This window comes from Oryctolagus cuniculus, chromosome 4, assembly GCF_051225735.1.
Source record: "Oryctolagus cuniculus isolate XC-2025 breed Fujian yellow rabbit chromosome 4, ASM5122573v1, whole genome shotgun sequence".
NCBI classification, from domain to species: domain Eukaryota; kingdom Metazoa; phylum Chordata; class Mammalia; order Lagomorpha; family Leporidae; genus Oryctolagus; species Oryctolagus cuniculus.
The window spans coordinates 68,410,447-68,430,961 of NC_142870.1; the positions used below are offsets into that span (position 1 = coordinate 68,410,447).

The 20,515-nt window shown below is 39.1% G+C and overlaps 1 protein-coding gene across 5 annotated transcripts in view; it reads right to left on the reverse strand.

The window, feature by feature from the left end:
- Positions 1 to 369: 369 nt before the first annotated feature.
- BTLA (B and T lymphocyte associated) overlaps positions 370 to 20,515 on the reverse strand; it is a 44,983-nt gene continuing 24,837 nt past the window's right edge. For 2 of the 5 annotated variants that reach the window (XM_051819056.3, XM_089330804.1), the window contains 4 exons: positions 9,533 to 9,568; positions 7,997 to 8,122; positions 6,612 to 6,658; positions 370 to 2,543 (listed from right to left, as the gene is read on the reverse strand). In XM_051819056.3, the coding sequence (XP_051675016.2) occupies positions 2,268 to 2,543; positions 6,612 to 6,658; positions 7,997 to 8,122; positions 9,533 to 9,568 (485 nt within the window). In that variant the 3' untranslated portion in view covers positions 370 to 2,267. Of the gene's footprint in view, positions 2,544 to 6,611; positions 6,659 to 7,996; positions 8,511 to 9,532; positions 9,569 to 20,515 lie in introns of all 5 variants that reach the window. The other 3 variants (XM_051819055.3, XM_070072106.2, XM_089330805.1) reach the window with 2 other exon arrangements.

Genomic DNA, 20,515 nt, shown 5'->3' on the forward strand with positions numbered 1-20,515 from the left:
GACCTCTAAAGTTGTATGCACTGAGAAACATGTCAAAATCACCCAGGGTGTATTCTAAAGGAAAAGATTATAGAGCCCTATTCTAGGTCTCCAGAATCAGAATTTCTCAGCTCTGGAAGTTAGTAAGCTACAGTTTAGCCAGTTCTCCAGGTTGTCTTGTACACTGCAAGATTTGAGAATCACTTCTATCTTACATCCATACATGTTTTGTCACAAAATCAAATATCCAGTCAATTTCAAATAAATCTTAATCATTTTACCTTCTTATTGGGAACCACCAGCAAGCTTAAATTTCATCAAAAATCATTAAATTGTCTGTATATTCTGTTTCTCAAAGCATCGGTAAATCAATGAAATAAGTCATGGAAATAATATCAAAATAGATTTATTGAAGGAAATAAGGCATAAATAATTTGTTACTTTGACAAGCATGATACAAGTATAAGACATTTAGAAAAGTGAAATCAATAGCATCTTTACTGTAAGTCACCCTAAGAACATTCTAAGCAACATAGACAGAAATATTTTGTTTTTTTAAGTGGGAGAGATTTAGGAAGGAACTGCTCAACTTTGTGTGTTTATCTGATAAGAGAAGACTAAAATGTAACCTCACCATACTTCCTGTTTCTATTTTTAAGAATTGGACAAGCAATTCTTCTCTTTTTTACATAATTTGTCCACAAATACTGCTTGGCTAAAAGAATCCATCTAGAATTTGCTTAAATCTTAAGTGTAATGTTATCATACTGGCTAGATAACATTGACTCAGAAACTGCCTCTTCCACCCCAATCTTAGTAACTGCACGTTAATGCCAGCATTACATAAGAAAAGCCTCAGTTTTGCCTCTTTTGTGTGTATATCATACTCCCATTCCCATGATTTCATACATTTTCTTTAATGATCCATGATCTAGCATTTTAAGCTTCATAAGCAAACTGAAAATGTAAGAGCAATTTGATCAGTTTCTCTTGTGCAATTTCTATAGGTCACTTACCCCTGTATGCACTAACACACACACACACACACACACACACATTCATTGATTCAGCAGCTCATGTATTTGTTCAAATGAATCCCAACTTTGGCTAACCACTTTGTTTTAGGACTACTCTATTATTTAGTAGCAGCACCTGAAAACTCTGGCCTCTATTTGGTCAATAAAGTCATAGGCTATTTTTGAAATAATCAGACTCAAGTACTCTGAAAATTCAGAAAATCTGAAACCATCTCTTATTTTGCTCTTAGAGTGGCTGCAATCTCAGAATTTAAAAATTATCAAACTGTAATATTTCACAAGGTATGATTTGCTCTGAATTCCCTCATCAGAAAAACAGCAAGGTAGAGATATGAATGAAAGCATGTTGATCCCTGTTGATTGATGAAATATTCTGAACTCTTCTTCATTCCATTAACTGTGATTTTAATTTGCTATCAGGCCAACCATGATGCAGGTTTCAATCTGCACATGCCTAGCGACACCTATTTTCACTGATTTTTAAGTTTATTCAGATGTCCACAGTATGTTAACTCAGCAGCATCAAGTCACTTTCATATGCATTAGTCTATGTGACCCAAGCACTGAGCTACCACTTTGCTCACAAATGCACATGCACTGATTGCTCTATTAATATTCATATTCGCTGAGCAATCTAACTGGGCAGATATAAACATTTATTTGCTGAGTACAGAAAACATTTACCTCATATCCAGTTGGAATATTCTACATCTTTGCTGCACCCATTTTTTTCTTATGTCAAGTCCAAAATTATTTCTCCATTATATTTGAGAGACATCAGTCTTAGGTTGACACACAGAAATTTCTTATCATGGAAGAGTGGCTGCAAAAGTATGATTATTACAGTACTTGTGATTAGTCTAATTGGGATATTCTTCTTCAAGAGTGTATAGTGAACCGATGCCAATAACATTAAATCTCTCTTGGCAATATGTCTCTCAGTGCTGAAGGAAAGATTGAGTTTGCACATTGGGCAAAATGTAGCTAAATTTAAGTGTCCAGCCCTTCTGCTGCTCATGTTGGTGCTCAGTTTCCCAAAGAAGACTTTATTATTCAAGCCCATACCATAAAAGGCTTCAATTATTTTTCCAAGAACCAACATGTACCTTCTTAAAGTGAAAACTGCCAAGTTGAGAGATGTTATTTGACATTCTTTTCTGTCCTGACAATGGCATTGATGCGCTAACCATTGGTTAGCAATGGTTGACATGCTAACCATTTACTGACCACTGCCTAAGGTCAGAACTAGACTCAACTCCTCACACATATGGATGCATATTCTGTAGGTTCTTCTTTCTCATTTTTTGCCTGTCTTGGGTTCATTCCAATGATGGCATGGTTCAGGGAAGCATAAACAATACCCTGTTTGGTTTCCTCCAGGTACGGGTTAGAATAAACCTCAGACCCTTCCTGCATTTTAAACCAGGGGTCATTATCATAAATTCCAGTTTCTGGTGGCAGTGTTTGAGAATTTTTCCTGGTGCCCACATCAGCTTGCTCACTCCTGACGAGCTGGGGAACGTCAACCTGCAAGAGAAAAAAGATGGCCTTCAGAACCACCTGAGGATATGTTGAAGCATATCCATCAGCAAACTATGAGCGAAAGGCTAATGTAGTTGTGCACACGGACAAAGAGAATCTGCTGTCCTTTACATACTCTGCAGAAATCTACATTTTTGGGGAGAACACTAAAGGAAAAAACACTATGGTCCTCCTAAATAGTTATCTTGCACTTTCTTACGGGTCACTTTTGGCGTAACAGAACATTTTTCAATCCCCTTTCAAGATGAAAAGCACAGCTCAAATTAATGGGAAGTTTAGAATAAAATGAGGGTAAAGCAGCGTTTTTCCTATGGAGCCTTACTAAATTGGCAGAAAGAAGAAATGTAATGGGTCATTCCAGTAACAAGAGGCCTGGAATTGGAACACAAGTCAGCTGTGGTGAGGCCAAGCTCAGTTGTTATTTTATAACACAAGAAAATTCTTCTACTTTCCAACAAAGCCAAGTAACTTAGAACCTCAGAGTAAGAGGTGTGTTTATGAACACTAAAACCAAAATGAGTCCTAATGTTTTCTAACTCATGTCAGCTATTTGTTAGGCACTCCTAATTACACACAAAAAATCTACCTGGTAAAAATGAAGATATGGTGTTGAAGCTAAGGGTTGTTACTTTCATTGTTTTAATCCAATTTTGGCAGTCCAAGTATGTTTGTGAAGATTGGCCTAACTCCTTTAAGGTATCAGGTACATAGTCTTAGTCTATCTACCCTTATGTGATAAGGTACATAGTCTATCTACCTTATGTGGTACTTTGTCATCCACAATGGGCTGTGTGCAGTAGGATACTCATTACATCTGTTTAGCACAGTTCTGTCATTAAAGCATTTCTGATGCTATGTGGAGAAACTAGATAATAACTGCTGATGCACTGCTTCCCTCTTACGAGATGGCTGCCCAAAAATATCACTAAGACTGATTATTGAAAGAGGCAAAGATTTAGGGCCAGCGCTGTGGCATAGTTGGTAAAGCCACCACCTTGTAATGCCAGCATCTCATATGGGCGCCAGTTCATGTCTCTGCTGCTCCATTTCCAATCCAACTCCCTGCTAATGCTTCTGGGAAAGCAGTGGAAGATGGCTCAAATGCTTGGGGTCCTGAAACTACATGTGAGGCCTGGAAGAAACTCCTGGCTTCTGGTTTTGGCCTGGCACCACCCTGACCATTGTGGCCATCTGGGGAGTGAACCAGTGGATGGAAGACCTCTCTGTCTCTCCCTCTCTCTGTAACTCTGCCTTTCAAATAAATAAATACATCTTGAAAAGAAGAAAACAACAAAGATTTCTTGGCTAAGATGGAAAGTATTCCATCCCCAATAGAAGGAGCCTGGTTAAAGTCAGTGGGTGGGCACTGAAGGGGAGTTTCCAGTGACTGGAAAATAGCCATAAAAATTCAACATATCAGTAGGGTCCCTGTTCTATTTTTCTACCTGTGTAAATCTGTCAATTCAATTACCTGTATCTCCTCCCCAAATATGCTTATTTCCCTGAAAAATTTTGTTAGCATGAATGGAGGAAAAGAAAATCTGGTGTTCTACAGGTGAACCTCTTCAGTGATGCCCCATCAAAGCCATGGGTGCTCCAATGCTGGTGCCCTATGATGTGGGCAGACACATCAATCCCACCTTCCATTCCCATGGCCCTTTACAATGGACAAAACACTTTTTAAAAAGAGATTTATTTCTTTACTTGAAAGAGTTACAGAGAGGCAGAGAGAGACAGACAGAGATGCCCCAGATGGTCACAAAGCCAGGAGCCAGTAGCTTCATTGAAATCTCTCACAGGGGTGGCAGGGGCCCAAACACTTGGGCCATCTTCTGCTGCTTTTCCCAGCATCCATATGGGATGTAGGTGTAGCAGGCAGCAGCCTTACTCACTAGGCCACAAAGCTGGCCCCACAAAGCACTTTCTAAAAAGTTTAACCTTATAACCTTTAAGAGTCACCAATATTTTCCTGTTTACTTTGACTTCCAGTAGAAAGGTGAGTTGTCCCATTTTAGTTCTATTCAAAGGGTAAGTTGCTATGCATCTGGACACACCTTAATGAATGACCCCCAGTGAGTCACACCCTTCCTATTATCTTCTTCCCTGGAGTGCTAGTGCGGGAAAAACCTGTGAATTGTTTCCAGCCACTACATTGTGGAGAGGCTGATAGGGAGTATCCACAGGAAAATAAATCTTTTGAATTGGTTCTATGATTTATGACTCTGTCCTAGCAGAATGGAGCTAGAGATTCTGTTGGTAGCCTTGAAGCAAGCTATATGGTTGTTAAAGTGACCATCAGAGAGTCAGGTAGCCACAGAAGGTGCGTAGACAGTGGACCCTGACTGACATCCAATGAAGAACAAAGTACGGATGAGAATGAAGTTCTATAGCTGCAAGGAAGTAGAGTCTGCCAGCAAATAGATGAACTTGGATGAGGACAAAAACTCTAGATGAGAACGCAGCCTGCCTGACAACTTGATTGTCAGTCTTGTGAGACCCAGAACAGAGGCCCTAGTTAAGCCATATCTATACTACCCACTACTGTGAGATAATAAATATGTGTTGTTTTGAATTGCTAACAGATATATTGACATATAATTCCCATGCCATAAAATTCACCTTTTCAAGTATAAGATTCAGTTGTTTTCCAAATACAAATAATTTTAGATGCTCAAAGGGCCATTTTTGGAAAGATTACAGCTTCAGCTTTTACAGGTACCTGTGTTTTCACCAATTCCTTTCTCTATTTTGGATTTTTTCCACTAATTCCCATACAAGTTCTTTCTTAATGGTTAGTGCCAAGGGCTGCATTTGGCAACTCTCTGATTGTTTTCTGAAGTGCTAGATAACTGAAATAAAGCAAAAATCTCAAATTCCTCTGAAATACAGTAACACCTGAAATCAAACTTCCCAAATAATTACACATACAGAGAAAAAAACCTTTTGAATTCAACTTCAAGTAATAATTTTCCCAGCTTACACAGAAAGAAACAGAACTACAAACACACAAAAAATCACTTGGATTATTGTTTTCAATAGCTTCACAGCTCTCAGCCCTGATTGTGATAAAATGCAGTTTTTGTTATCATTCACTTAGGGAAAAAGAAAATAACATTTAAGAAAATTTTCCTATTTGATAAAACAAAGCCTTAGTACTCGACACAGTGATACTTTCTAAAAGCTTAATAAAATCTGGTAAGTTGAATGTATGTGCTTTGGTTTAAAACTAGGAAGCTCAGTAAGGAGTGGTGAACACTCTAACATCACGTACATAGAGAATTATTGACTCTATCTGCCAAAAATATACTTGGTTTTTCGGAAATTTCAAGAGGGTTATGACCTCTTCATTGCCACTCTTCTTTACTGAAACACACACTTGCAAGTCAAACTCTACCTCATCTATGACTGTTTGCTAATTAAAGGATTTCAAAACAGTTTTCTCATAAACATATTGCCTCATCTTGCATGGTTTTTTCATTCCAATATCTATATAACACTGAATTTAAATTTACATTCCCAATCTTTTAGAAAAAAATGTCTCCAAATTGCCCTTTGCTTTGTCCAAGTGGTCTCTTCCTCCAGGAGCCCACACACATCATCAAGGACTTGTGCTTAGTAACTAAGCCTGGGAAGATGCTTCTATCTGCTGTATGGTTTATAAAGAAATCTAGTCATTTTAGGAGTTTATTGATGTGTTCATTCTTTATTGTCTTCCAGACAGTATTGTCTTCCAGAAAGACTTCAAAATGTTTTTGTGAAAATAAAAGGATAGCCTCAAGTTGCATAACAGGCAAGAGCAGAGCCAAGGTTCAGGGTTTCAGTCTCCACTTTTCCTATTTTGAATCTTGACTGTGTCCTATGCCCTTCCAAAGAAAGTCTGATTGTGAGAACTATTCACCCTGAAGAGCCTTTGTTGCAAGCTGGAGTGAATGTAAAACAAACATTTTATATATTACTCAGAGGCACATGGTGTTCTATAGATGTGTCAAATGAATGAATGAGAACCTAGAATAACACAAAGTGCATTTGTTCTGCCAGACATATCAAACATACCAGGTTAATTTCTCTTCCTGCAGCATCAAAAGGCTTCTTTTGTTTCCCTGGAAGAGGAAAAGAATAATAAGCATCCACCAAGACTCAGGAAAGCCCAGGTGACTGACCTTCCCACCCAGGCCCATTCCATTGTCATTATTTTGACGTATTTATTTCCTTTGGCTACCATGCCCATTTTGTAAGAATTTACACTGCCCATTTCCCCCCCTAGAAAATGACAGAGTTCTGAGAGAGGTTCCAGCAACCTCATGAAACATAAAGAATCAGCTGCCACCCCCCCCCCCTCCCCTGCCCCGGAGAAGAGCCACGCAGGTGCGGAAGCAGGATTGCTATTTCTCAGAATTTTGAGGAGGTGCTGGGTTAGTGCTCACTCTGCAACGCTGCAAGTGTTTTTGTTCAGACCAAGTTTTCCCTTGTGGCAGCAGAGCAAGGGTTTCTCTAGCTGGTTCCATAGCTACACTGTGGCTGGTGTGGAAAAAGTCATGAGAGGAGGAGGAGAGGGCGAACGAGAAAGCTGTGGTGCTTCAGATCAGAACTAGATCAGAAATACCTCTTCATTCTTCTCTTAGTTTTTTTTAAGTGTTTGGTTGTGACACTGATGGAAATTTTCAAAAACAGAAAGAATTGTTTTCAAAATATGACACTTCTCCCATCATAGCCAAACCCACATTTTTCAAATACATTTTGGTTAAGTGAGGGCTCAGTGGAACATGTTTCTGATGGTGACAAAGCACACACACACATGAATTCTCTTTGAGGACTTTGGTTCTTTATTTAGATAAGGGTGTGTGCCTGGAGTCATGTGGTATAGCTTGGAAAAAGAGGATAAGACAAAATTCAAGTTAGACATGTTTATCTGAGAGATTATTTCAACCTCCCTGTCAGCCAGCTAAAGTTTAAAAGAGCTCTTTCTCAGACAAACCTAAGTTAGATACAAATGGGATGAAAAAGTCCCAGCCACTGGACCCTCCTAGGCACGGCCCTAGGCTGGAGCCTGTACTGTGGTGGGCATGCCCTGTCACAAGTGGAGCCAGCCCAAGTTAATCCATGTGACTTTTTGGCAGTAGTGTGGAACTCTAGTCAATATGTTCCTGACACTAATTCATGTTCTTTTAACACAATACCCCTTTCTTAACTCATCACTCATTGGTATCTCCAAACACCAAACACCTTATTCCTTTCCACATAGCTTTGCCTGGCAGGCAGCTGATGCCCATCACCATTGATCAATGTTAACAGCCATTAAGATCCAGGAAATCATTATCCTTAGTTTATCACAGAAGACCCAGAATGAAAACAGCAGGAAACACCTACAACTCCATCAGCCCCAGGAATAAGAGCCCCAAGTGTGTGGTACAGAGAGGCAAAGGGAGAATGGACCCCACCTGGGTGCCCTCTCAGGCAGCATAGGAGGCAGAAGCAGGTGATAAGGAGCAGGGGCAATCCTCCTGAAGCCAGCAAACCATAAAGGAGCCACGGTGAGTCTGCCATCTCTTCCTTGGAGGGTGGTCCTGAAACACCCGTTGCATCTGGAAAGTTAGTCAATGCTGAAGACACTTAGGAAATCTGAGATCTCTCCGGAGCATCAGTAGCCCTCTGCACAGTCAGAATTCGAAGGGAGGCATTTTGAGGCCTTTCCTTCCCAGACATATCCCCTAAGAATCCCAGGCAGTAATGCCCTCAATGACCTCTTGCTTCGCTCCTCAGCATATGTGGCTCAGCAATAATTTATATTTGCCAAAAAATCCTGTATGATGCCAGAGTTCATCTTGCAGAGAACAAATCTCCATCATGGCTCTCAGAAAACACTTCTCAGAGGCCTTCCAGGTACAGCGTTTCATTAAATGCTCATACTCATCACATAAGAAAATTAGAGACACTCTTAGCTTCAGCCAGCTCCTGATTGGAGAAGAGGGTTATTGTTCCAAGAATTACCCAAAGTCAGACAGCTAGTAAGTAGCAATTGGTACTCAAGTCAATATGATTCTGACACTAAATTCATGTTCCTTCAACACAACACCCCTTTCTGAACCCATCTTATCTCCAAACACCAAACACCTTATGTGTCTCCAAACAGCTTTGCTTGGCAGACAGCTGATGCTCATGACTATTTATCAGTATTAACAAACATTAAGACCCAGTTTGCCTACAGTTGGTTGTAACATATTAATAGGTTGGAAAATCGTTCAGTAGAGCACAAATAGTATTTTCTAAAAATAAAACAGCACAGAATGGAAAATATCAGAATGCCTCACACATGCACCAGTGGTGTGGTTCTCAAACGGGACAATTTTACTCCCGAGGGAACATGTGGCACTATCAGGAAACATTTCTGATCGACATAAGGTGGGAGGAGGGGACCAGCATCTGATGAGTAGAGGCTGCAGTTGTGCTAAACATCCTACATTATGAAGGACACATCGCCTGCCTTGCCACAACAAAGAACGAGCAGGCCTAAAATGTTAATACAGAAACTCTGTTTTGAGGCAAATGTGACTTAGTGGAACATTATTTCATACACATGTTATAGTTCATGGTGTAGGATGTATTTTTTTATTCGGGTTGCTATTAACACAGTATGAAAAAATGCTGGAGTAGCATACGGTTATACTGTGTGTGCCTAGGTCACAACGATCTGGGCAACTGAAGCCGGAAATGAAGTGGTTTGGTAACTCACAGTCGTAACAAATACCGTATTGTTTGTGCTGCAGCTGCTGTTTGGGTTGAGTGAGCAGTCAGATCTTTGCCAAGAGTGGGAGACTTAGCTGTTTGGGGGAGGGGTTGGGATAGCAGTGGGCACTATGGTTCCCACAATAGATAATCTAATACAAACGAATCCATTCATTGAAATGATCCAGCTTCTATTGTTTCTTCCAAAAAACAGTTTCCTTAATTTTTTTTTTGGTTAGTTCGGTACTTACTCATTAGAGGGGGTTGTGAATTATTTTGAATTTTTTCTGAAATAGAAAAACAAGATAAAGAAATTGGAATTAGTTGAGAAAACAATGAAGGTGTATACTCAGAACTTGTCTTGGAGACGATTCCAGCACTTGCACACTAACAGAGACTAGTAACTCAGCTCAAGGTCAGTTTGAATAACTCATGGGTCATCACCTACAGACCATGGAACACAAAGTAAATTGCTGGGCTTATTTGTGGGATCAAATAAAGACATTGTAAACACAACATAACCTTCTTCTCTCTGCTATCATGCCCTCTTCCTAATTTCTGAAATATAAGGCTATGGCACATCTTGTAAGCTAACACTGGCACCTGGAGTAACAGGTGTTCCAAGTGAGTGTGGAGGGCCATAAGGAAAGGATGCTCTCAGGGATATTCCAGGTGCCTTTTTTCTGAGATGAAATTATACCTTTCACTTCCTATCTTCTTACTTTACATTCCCTTTCCTACACAGATAAGGATAATCCCATATTTGTGGTGCTCCTACTCAGAGGTTGACCAAGGGTAGATTGGGAAGAAACTACTTGCAGGCAAACATATGTTCTCTAGCTCTGTCATTTTTTCCCCTAGAAGTTCTCTATGTTTTTGAAAGCACTTATCTTCATTCTGTGAGAACATGGTTTTCCCAAGAGCACCTGTGTCCCCATTCCATCATGTTCTTGCATGATCCAATTCTTAACTTGAACATGAACAGCAAAGGAGAGTCAGTTATAAATATTAGAAAATTCTCAGTTTCCTTTAGAATTATACATCAAGAGGAGAAGATAAAATATTTTGAGCATACTTATAAAATTTATTTATAAAAAGCATGAGCCTTAACCTAATTCCACAATATATTTTTCTCTTCACCTCATAAGAGGGCACTTCAAAAATGGAATTAAATGATAAGCTAATTTTGGTACAAAAATTAACCAAATTTTTATTCTTCAAAACTTTCATAGAAAATGCATATTATAAAAATGTTTTGCACAGATTTCAAAAATCTTTCACACCAAAATGCACTTTTTAGTTTTATTTTTTCATGAAAAATTTGAATTATCCTCATATTTAGTTCACTGAATATTCTGAGGTTCAGAAGGAAAAAGAATTTTCCTGATATCTTTGTTCTCACCATTTTACTAAAGAAAAATCCATACCCAGTTTCAATTAGTTCAAGTCTATACAAAAATTAAGTTAGAGCTAATTTCTAAGTAATTTATTTGACTTTTGTTAAGGAAGTGGAGGCAACTCAAAGAAATACAATACAGTTCCTGCCTTCTAGTACATGATAATCCTTCAGGGAACTTAAAAGTCATTTCTGCAGGTGACTAAAATAAAAGGATAAATGTGATAAAAGAGAGACACAGACTTTAAATGGCATAAAACTGCTAGAAAACGGAAATACTTCCCCTAGGGTGATCCTGGAGGGCTTCTTTGTGAACTCAGGATGTGAGCCAGGCTTGAAAGAAGGGGGTAGAACTTGACGGGTGGAGACAGATGAACAGTGCCCTCCGAGTCAGGAGGGCAGCAAAGTAAGGGACATGATGAAGACAGGCAATAGCAAGTCGGGTCGTTAGGCTGGAGTTGAGGGTTTCTGCATGCAATGCAGAAACAAGTCAGAAAGTCAGGTGGGGACAAATTGTGAGGAACTTTACTGCTTACCAAGCATGAGACCAACATTGTGAGCACTAGGGATGCTCTTGAAGGGACTCAACAGAAGAGCAGTGTTATGAAAGAAAGGTATCAGACACATTAAATGCATTAGGAAGATTTTTGGCTGGAATGAACTAAAATGGGGAAACACTAAAGACAAGTAATAGACTCAAACAATGAATCGGGATGTTTGGAAAGAACACAAGGAAGAGCTGCGATCCTCATGGTTGGAGGGGACACATCACAGAATAGATGGGTGTTGACAGAAAACAGTAGGAATCCAAAGCAAAGTTCTGGAGAATTCCCAATGGGCATCTGGAGCATTTATTAACACAATGATAAGAAAAGGAGTGATAAGAAAGGTAGATGGTAGGAAAGCAGGAAACTAGGAAAGCAGAGGACTCCCAAACAAACTGTACAGGCTATTGTGTCTCCTCTCTACTTCTTAGACTTTCTCTCCCACCACTTCATCCTTCACACTCTTTGAGTCACTTGGACACTAATAAAATCCCTTAGAGCACAGGGCCCAAGAGGAAGCACTGCCTCCCTGTCCTGAAGTCAGACTTCTCCTCCACAAAATGACAGATTATTGATCCTAATGTCAGCCCTGATTTGATCCCTAGAACTAGGAACTTCACGCACTTTGCAAAGTTTAAGCCAAGTTTAGTGGCCAGAAAGAGTTAAATATGGGACAGAAGAGAAACAATAATACTAGTGGCAGATTTTGTGTCTTGAATAATTATTAACTTGCCTCTGTCCCTGACTTAATTTCTTCCTTTTATTAGAAGTGAGCTGATTTCCTTAAAGAAAGACTAGATTACACAATAAAGTTTTTCTTCCAAGGGAGATGGACTCAATGATACAAAATTTAATTTTACTATACATTATATTAGTACTCACTATATAAATTATTCAGTAGCATCTAATTTTTATATTAATAGTACAAATAATATCATACTGGATGTAATGTTTGGCAAAGTTTGCCAATTTTTTTCAGACATTTAAACTTACTTTATTTTACTTATTGGAAAGGCGGAAAGAGAGAGATCTCTCATTTGCTGGTTCACTCTCCAAATACACAGAAGCAGGGGTCTCCATCCAGATCGCCCACATGGATAGCAAGGACCCAACTACTGGAGCCATCACCTGCTGGGTGTGCATTAGCAGGAAGCTGGTACTGGGAACAGAACCAGGACTCAAACTCAGACATCTGGGATGGGGTGCAAGCACCCTAACTGCTGTGCCAAATACCACCTCTGCTCTTCATTCTGAAATAAATCCTATTAGGATAGAGTTGATTGAACCAAGATGTAGAATGGGATAAAAATCTAAGCAAGACAGAGATGCCTGTGCCTAAAGAAAAAAACCACAATGGTAAGGAAGAAGAGAGAACTTTCTTTCTCTATTTCTTAAATATGAAAGAAAATTTCTTTTCCTTGCTGCACTAGTATCAGACTTGTTGGTTTTCATGAAACCTAGTTTCTGCAATATGGCCTGGTGATAATGTGGCTATATCAGGGAAGGACAAATATGCAGCCAGCTGTTAACAATAGAACTCACTCTTCTCCCAATACCTCTAGATATGTGCTCGTTCTCCTGCTGGGCCCACAAAGGAACCCCTAGCATAATAAAGTGCTTCAGTTAAAGCTTCTGAAATGTTGTAGGCAATGACTGACAGTTTTTTTGTTGCTATGGGTTTCTTGCACATGTAAATCCTTTTGGCAAAGCTGAGGTAAAGGGGCCAACCCTGTGGTGAGGTCATGAGGTCATGGTGTCAATAGCATGCTTGCCAGCATTGCTGAAGATGGGTGGGTGGTTTCCTCAAGGTGGTCAACTAAACTTTAGAAAATTTCACACAAAACTGTCTCCAATCCTTGAGGCCCCAGTTCCAGAAATGGTCTGCACAGGGACAAACCAGCCACTTCTCAAACACTTCTCAACACCAAGGACTGTCAAATTCAGTCAAAGCCACAATGGGTTGGCATTCCTTGTCCAATTTTTTTTTCCCAGCAATCTGGGCCGCTGGGGAGCTTTCTGCTATCATTCCAGAGACTCCAGCTCTCAGACTATCACCTTGCTGTTTGAGTGCCTCTTGTAGGTTTCTGTTACTCCAAGGATGGGATCCAGGTGTCCCATCTCAACATGGACCCACCAGGAGCTGGCATTAGTAGAGGCTTCAGTGGTGATGGCTGGCGGTAAGGTGGTAAAGATCTTGGAAAAGCTGTGGTCACAGTGCAGAGGAGCTGTGGTGAGTGGCAAGAGGGTAGTGAGTAGCAGCAAGGACAGAGCAGAGGGCAAGCTGCTGCAGACATGGAGGTGCTGGCTCCTGAAGGACAATGACTTCTTCCCTGTTTTGTTTGTATATCCAGTTGTCCAAATAAGTGTGTAATAGTATCTCATTGTGGTTTTGATTTGCACTTCCCTAATGACTAATGGCATTGAGAATTTTTTTCCATGTGCTTATTGGTCATTTGTACTTCTTCTTTGATGAAATGTTTATTCACATCCTTCCTCGATTTTTAAATTAGGTTGCTTTTCTATTTGTACTTGAACTCTAAGAGTTCTTATATTTTCTTAGTAGTAGATACATGATTTGAAAATATTTTTTCACATTCTGTTCTTTTCACTACATAATGTTCTTGGATGTAGACAAGTTTTAATTTCATGAAGTCCTATTTATCTCTTTTAATGTTAAGTGTGCTTTCATAATGATACCTAAGAAACTGTTGCCAAATACAAATTCAGGAAGATTTAGTTTTACATCAATGTAATTTTTATACTTTTGCTTTATATGTAAATATCTGATCCATTTTGATTTTTCTCTATGTGATTTAAGGTATGGATCCAAATTTATTCTTTCACAAGAGTACATACAATTGTCCAAGGAACATTAACTAAAGAGACTATTCTTTACCATTAAGTGATCTTGGCACTCTTGTCAAAAATCAATTGACCATAAGTGTACAAATTTATTCTGATCTCTTAATTATATTACACTGAGCTCTGCATCTAACCACGTGACAGCACTGTACTGTTTTACATGCTGTAATTTTTATTCCATATTGAAATAGGGAAGTGTTAGTCCCTCAACTTAGTTTTTCTTTTTACAAAATTGGTTTTGTTGCTCTTGATCTTTTGCAATTTTACATGAATTTTAGGATCACCTTATCCATTTCTGGGGGACAAAAAAAGGCTACTGAGATTTTGATGGGGACTACACTGAATCTGTAGATCATACTGGAAAATACATCTTTTCAATATTAAATCTATCAATTCATAAACATGGGACAACATTTCATTCATTTATACGTTCTTTCATTTATTTCACCCCTATGCTCTTTGTTCATTGTCCAAGCCTTGCAACTTCCCAGTCATATTTATCCCTAAGTATTCTCTTTGATGTTATAAATGAAATCACAGGACTTAGGTGCACGAGCGACCTCACAGCTGTGCATGACCTGAGAGCTGTGCCCACCCCCAGTCAAACAGAAAAACCTGACTCGGGGTGGGGGTGAAATAACAGGAGGTTAGGACTTAGTGAAAGGGTGGAGCTAATGAACTGAGGCGGTGAAAAAAGAGACGGTGGGCAAGAGAACTCATGGGATTTACGTGAGTACTCTCCAGAGACACTATAATTCAATAACCTTGGCAACCTGGTGGGAGACTGCAGGAGAATTTGAGCCCATACTGAGGGCAGCACAGATTCTTTGTGTGGTCCTGGGAAAAAAGCAGATGAATGATATACCCACAGAAGGCAGAGATCACAAGCTGAATATCTTCAGTTCCACTCAGCTGTGCGGTATTACTTCCCTCCTGAATCAAAAAATATATAGAAAGAAAGAAAGAAAGAAAGAAAGAAAGAAAGAAAGACAAAGAGATTTACCACGCCTAACATGAGTGTGTTATTTTGGCACACCCTTAACCCTGAAGAACCAAGCAAAGCTCTCTGGCCACATCCATCTCAAGCCTCAAGCCTCTAAGGCTCCTCCAAAAGCAGAAAGTCCACTTAACACAGTCATAGTATAAAAAGAAAAAAAAACACAACAGCGAGGGAAGAAGAATCCAAAGAATATCTCCACAATGCCAAGCAACAAACAGAAACCAAGGGAACAAGATCAAGGAAGACATTATGACACCCCCAAATGAACAAGACACCCCAAGCCAAGATTATGAGGATGATGAGATAGAAGAAATGCAAGATACAGATTTCAAAACATTTATGATAAGAACATTTAGAAGTTTTCAAAAACAAATTCTTGAACTACAGAAATCCTTACTGGACAGGATAGAAAATCTCTCTGGTGAAAATGAAATCTTAAGGAGGAATCAAAGTGAAACGCAGAAACTAGTAGAACAGGAAAGTGTGATAGTGAAGAGAAATCAAAATGAAATGAAGAACTCAATAGATCAAATGACAAACACATTAGAGAGCCTTACAAACAGAATCAGTGAGACAGAAGAGAGAATCTTGGACTTAGAAGACAGAGCACAGGAAAGTATGCAGTCAAACAAAAAAAAGAAGAGGAAATTAGAAATCTAAAAAATATTATTGGGAATCTACAGGATACTATTAAAAAACCCAACATTCGAGTTCTAGGAGTTCCTGAAGGCATGGAGAGAGAGAAAGGATTAGAAGGCCTTTTTAGTGAGATATTAGCAGAGGACTTCCCGGGTTTGGAGAAGGAAAGAGACATCCTAGTACAGGAAGCTCATAGAACCCCTAGTAACCATGACCAAAAGAGATCCTCACCATGACACGTTGTAATTAAACTCACCACAGTGAAACATGAAGAAAAGATCCTAAAATGTGCAAGAGAGAAACGTCAGATTACTCTCAGAGGATCTCCAATTAGACTCACAGCAGACTTCTCATCAGAAACCCTACAGGCTAGGAGGGAATGGCGAGACATAGCCCAGGTACTAAGAGAGAAAAACTGCCAGCCCAGAATATTATATCCTGCAAAGCTCTCATTTGTGAATGAAGGTGAAATAAAGACCCTTCATAGCAAACAGAAATGGAAAGAATTTGTCGCCACTCATCCAGCCCTGCAAGAAATGCTTAAAGATGTGTTACACACAGAAACACAGAAACACGGTCATCAATATGAAAGAGGGTAAATGGAGGAAACCTCACAGCAAAAGATCACAGGAAGTTCAAAGCATATATTAGAAAATATCTTTGGGAAAATGGCAGGGCAAAGTTACTACTTATCAATAGTCACTTTGAACATTAATGGTCTTAACTCTCCAGTTAAAAGGCACAGATTGGCTGAATGGGCTAAGATACAAAACCCATCTATTTGCTGCTTACAAGAAACACATCTTTCCAACAAAGATGCATGCAGTCTGAAAGTGAAAGGCTGAAAAAGATATACCATGCTAACAGAAATGAAAAAAGAGTGGGCGTAGCCATCTTAATATCAGACAAAATAAACTTTAACGCAAAAACTGTTAAGAGAGACAAAGAGGAGCACTATATAATGATTAAGGGATCATTTCAACAGGAAGATATAACGATTATCAATGTATATGCACCTAATTACAGGGCACCAGTTTATTTAAAAGATATGTTAAGAGACTTAAAGGGAGACTTAGATTCCAATACAATAGTACTAGGGGACTTCAACACTCCACTCTCAGAAAAAAGACAGAACATTCGGACAGAAGATCAACAAGGAAACAGTAGATTTAAACGACACCATTGCCCAAGTGGATCTAACAGATATCTACAGAACTTTTCATCCTACTCATAAAGAATTTGCATTCTTCTCAGCAGTACATAAAACCTTCTCTTGGATTGAACACATACTAGGCCATAAAGCAGTCTCAATAAATTCAAAAGAATTAGAATCATACGATGCAGCTTCTCAGACCATAGTGGAATGAAGTTGGAAATTAGCAACTCAGGAATTTCTAGAACATATACAAACACATGGAGACTGAACAATATGCTCCTGAATGAACATATCAAATGAATGAACATATCAAAACTTATGGGATACAGCAAAATCAGTGCTAAGAGGAAAATTTATAGCAATAAGGGCCTACACCAAGAAATTGGAAAGGCACCAAATAAATGAGCTTTCACTGCACCTCAAGGATCTAGAAAAACTACAGCTAACCAGAAACAAATATAGCAGGAGAAGAGAAATAATTAAAATATGTGTAGAAATCAACAGGATTGAATCCAAAAAAAAAATTACAAAAAATCAGCCAAATGAGGAGCTGGTTTTTTGAAAAAATAAACAAAATTGACACCCCATTGGCCCAACTAACTAAAAAACAAAACAGAAAAATCTCAAATCAATAAAATCAGAGATGAAAAAGGAAATCTAACAATAGCCACTAAAGGAATAAAAAGAATCATCAGAAATTACTACAAGGACTTGTAAGCCAGCAATCAGGGAAACCTATTAGAAATGTATAGATTCCTGGACACATACAACCTACCTAAATTGAACCAGGAAGACATAGAAAACCTAAACAAACCCATAACTGAGTCAGAAATTGAAACAGTAATAAAGGCCCTTCCAACAAAGAAAAGCCCAGGACCAGATGGATTCACTGCTGAATTCTACCAGACATTTAAAGAAGAACTAACTCCAATTCTTCTCAAACTATTCAGAACAATCGAAAAAGAGGGAGTCCTCCCAAATCTTTCTGTGAAGCCAGCATCACCTTAAATCCTAAGCTGGAAAAAGATGCAGCATTGAAAGAAAATTACAGACCAATATCCCTGATGAACATGGATGCAAAAATCCTCAATAAAATACTGGCCAATAGAATGCAACAACACATCAGAAAGATCGTCCAACCAGACCAAGTGGGATTTATCCCTGGTATGCAGGGATGGGTCAATGTGTGCAAAACACAATGTGAAACACCACATTAACAAACTGCAGAAGAAAAACCATATGATTATCTCAATAGATGCTGAGAAAGCATTTGATAAAATACAACACCTTTTCATGATGAAAACTCTAAGCAAACTGGGTATGGAAGGAACATTCCTCAATACAATCAAAGCAATTTATGAAAAACCCACGGCCAGCATCCTATTGAATGGGAAAAGTTGGAAGCATTTCCACTGAGATCTGGTACCAGACAGGGATGTCCACTCTCACCACTGCTATTCAATATAGTTCTCGAAGTTCTAGCCAGAGCTATTAGGCAAGAAAAAGAAATTAAAGGGATACAAATTGGGAAGGAAGAACTCAAACTATCCCTCTTTGCAGATGATATGATACTTTACTTAGGGGATCCAAAGAACTCTACTAAGAGGCAATTGGAACTCATAGAAGAGTTTGGCAAAGTAGCAGGGTATAAAATCCATGCACAAAAATCAACAGCCTTTGTATACATAGGCAATGCCACTGCTGAGAAAGAACTTCTAAGATCAATCCCATTCACAATAGCTACAAAAACAATCAAATACCTTGGAATAAACTTAACCAAGGACGTTAAGTATCTCTACGATGAAAATTACAAAACCTTAAAGAAAGACATAGAAGATGCCGGAGGCATCACAATACCAGATTTCAGGACATACTACAGGGAAGTTGTAATCAAAACAGCATGGTACTGGTACAGAAACAGATGGATAGACCAATGGAACAGAATTTAAACACCAGAAATCGACCCAAACATCTACAGCCAACTTATATTTGATCAAGGATCTAAAACCAATTCCTGGAGCAAGGACAGTCTATTCAATAATGGTGCTGGGAAAATTGGATTTCCACGTGCAGAATCATGAAGCAAGACCCCTACCTTACACCTTACACAAAAATCCACTCAACATGGATTAAAGACCTAAATCTACGACCTGACACCATCAAGTTACTAGAGAACATTGGAGAAACCCTTCAAGATATTGGCACGGGCAAAGAATTTCTGGAAAAGACCCGGGAGGCACAGGCAGTCAAAGCCAAAATCAACTATTGGGATTGCATCAAATTGAGAAGTTTCTGTACTGCAAAAGAAACAGTCAGGAGAGTGAAGAGACAACCAACAGAATGGGAAAAAATATTTGCAAACTATGCAACAGATAAAGGGTTAATAACCAGAATCTACAAAGAGATCAAGAAACTCCACAACAACAAAACCAACAACCCACTTAAGAGATGGGCCAAGGACCTCAATAGACATTTTTCAAAAGAGGAAATCCAAATGGCCAACAGGCACATGAAAAAATGTTCCAGGTCATTAGCAATCAGGAAAATGCAAATCAAAACCACAATGAGGTTTCACCTCACCCCGGTTAGAATGGCTCACATTCAGAAATCTACCAACAACAGATGCTGGCGAGGATGTGGGGAAAAAGGGACACTAACCCACTGTTGGTGGGAATGCAAACTGGTCAAGCCACTATGGAAGTCAGTCTGGAGATTCCTCAGAAACCTGAAGATAACCATACCGTTCGACCCAGCCATCCACTCCTTGGAATTTACCCAAAGGAATTTAAATTGGCAAACAAAAAAGCGGTCTGCACCCTAATGTTTATTGCAGCTCAATTCACAATAGCTAAGACCTGGAACCAACCTAAATGCCCATCAACGGTAGGCTGGATAAAGAAATTATGGGATATGTACTCTTTAGAATACTATACCGCAGTAAGAAACAACGAAATCCAGTCATTTGCAACAAAATGGAGGAATCTGGAACACATCATGCTGAGTGAAATAAGTCAGTCCCAAAGGGACAAATACCATATGTTCTCCCTGATTGGTGACAACTGACTGAACACCAAAAAGGAAACCTGTTAAAGAGAAATGGACACTATGAGAGACGGTGACTTGATCAGCATAGCCCTGACTGTTAATGAACAACTTAATACATTATCCCTCTTAGTAGTTTTTTTGTCTGTTCTACTTAATATGACTGGTTTAATTCTGTAATTAATACACAGTTATTCTTAAGTGTTGAAATTTAACTGAAATGTGATCCCTGATAAACATAAGAGTAGGAATAAGAGAGGGAAGAGATGTACAATTTGGGACATGCTCAAGCTGACTTGCCCCAAATGGTAGAGTTAGAAACATACCAGGGGATTCCAATTCAATCCCATCAAGGTGGCATGTACCAATGCCATCTCACTAGTCCAAGTGATCAATTTCAGTTCACAATTGATCATAATGAAAGCACTAAGAGTCAAAGGGAGCACATAAACAAGTCTAGTACCTGCTAATACTAACCAATAGAATAAATAAAGGGGAGAGTGATCCAACATGGGAAGCGAGATACTCAGCAGACTCATAGAATGGCAGATGTCCTAAACAGCACTCTGGCCTCAGAATCAGCCCTAAAGGCAT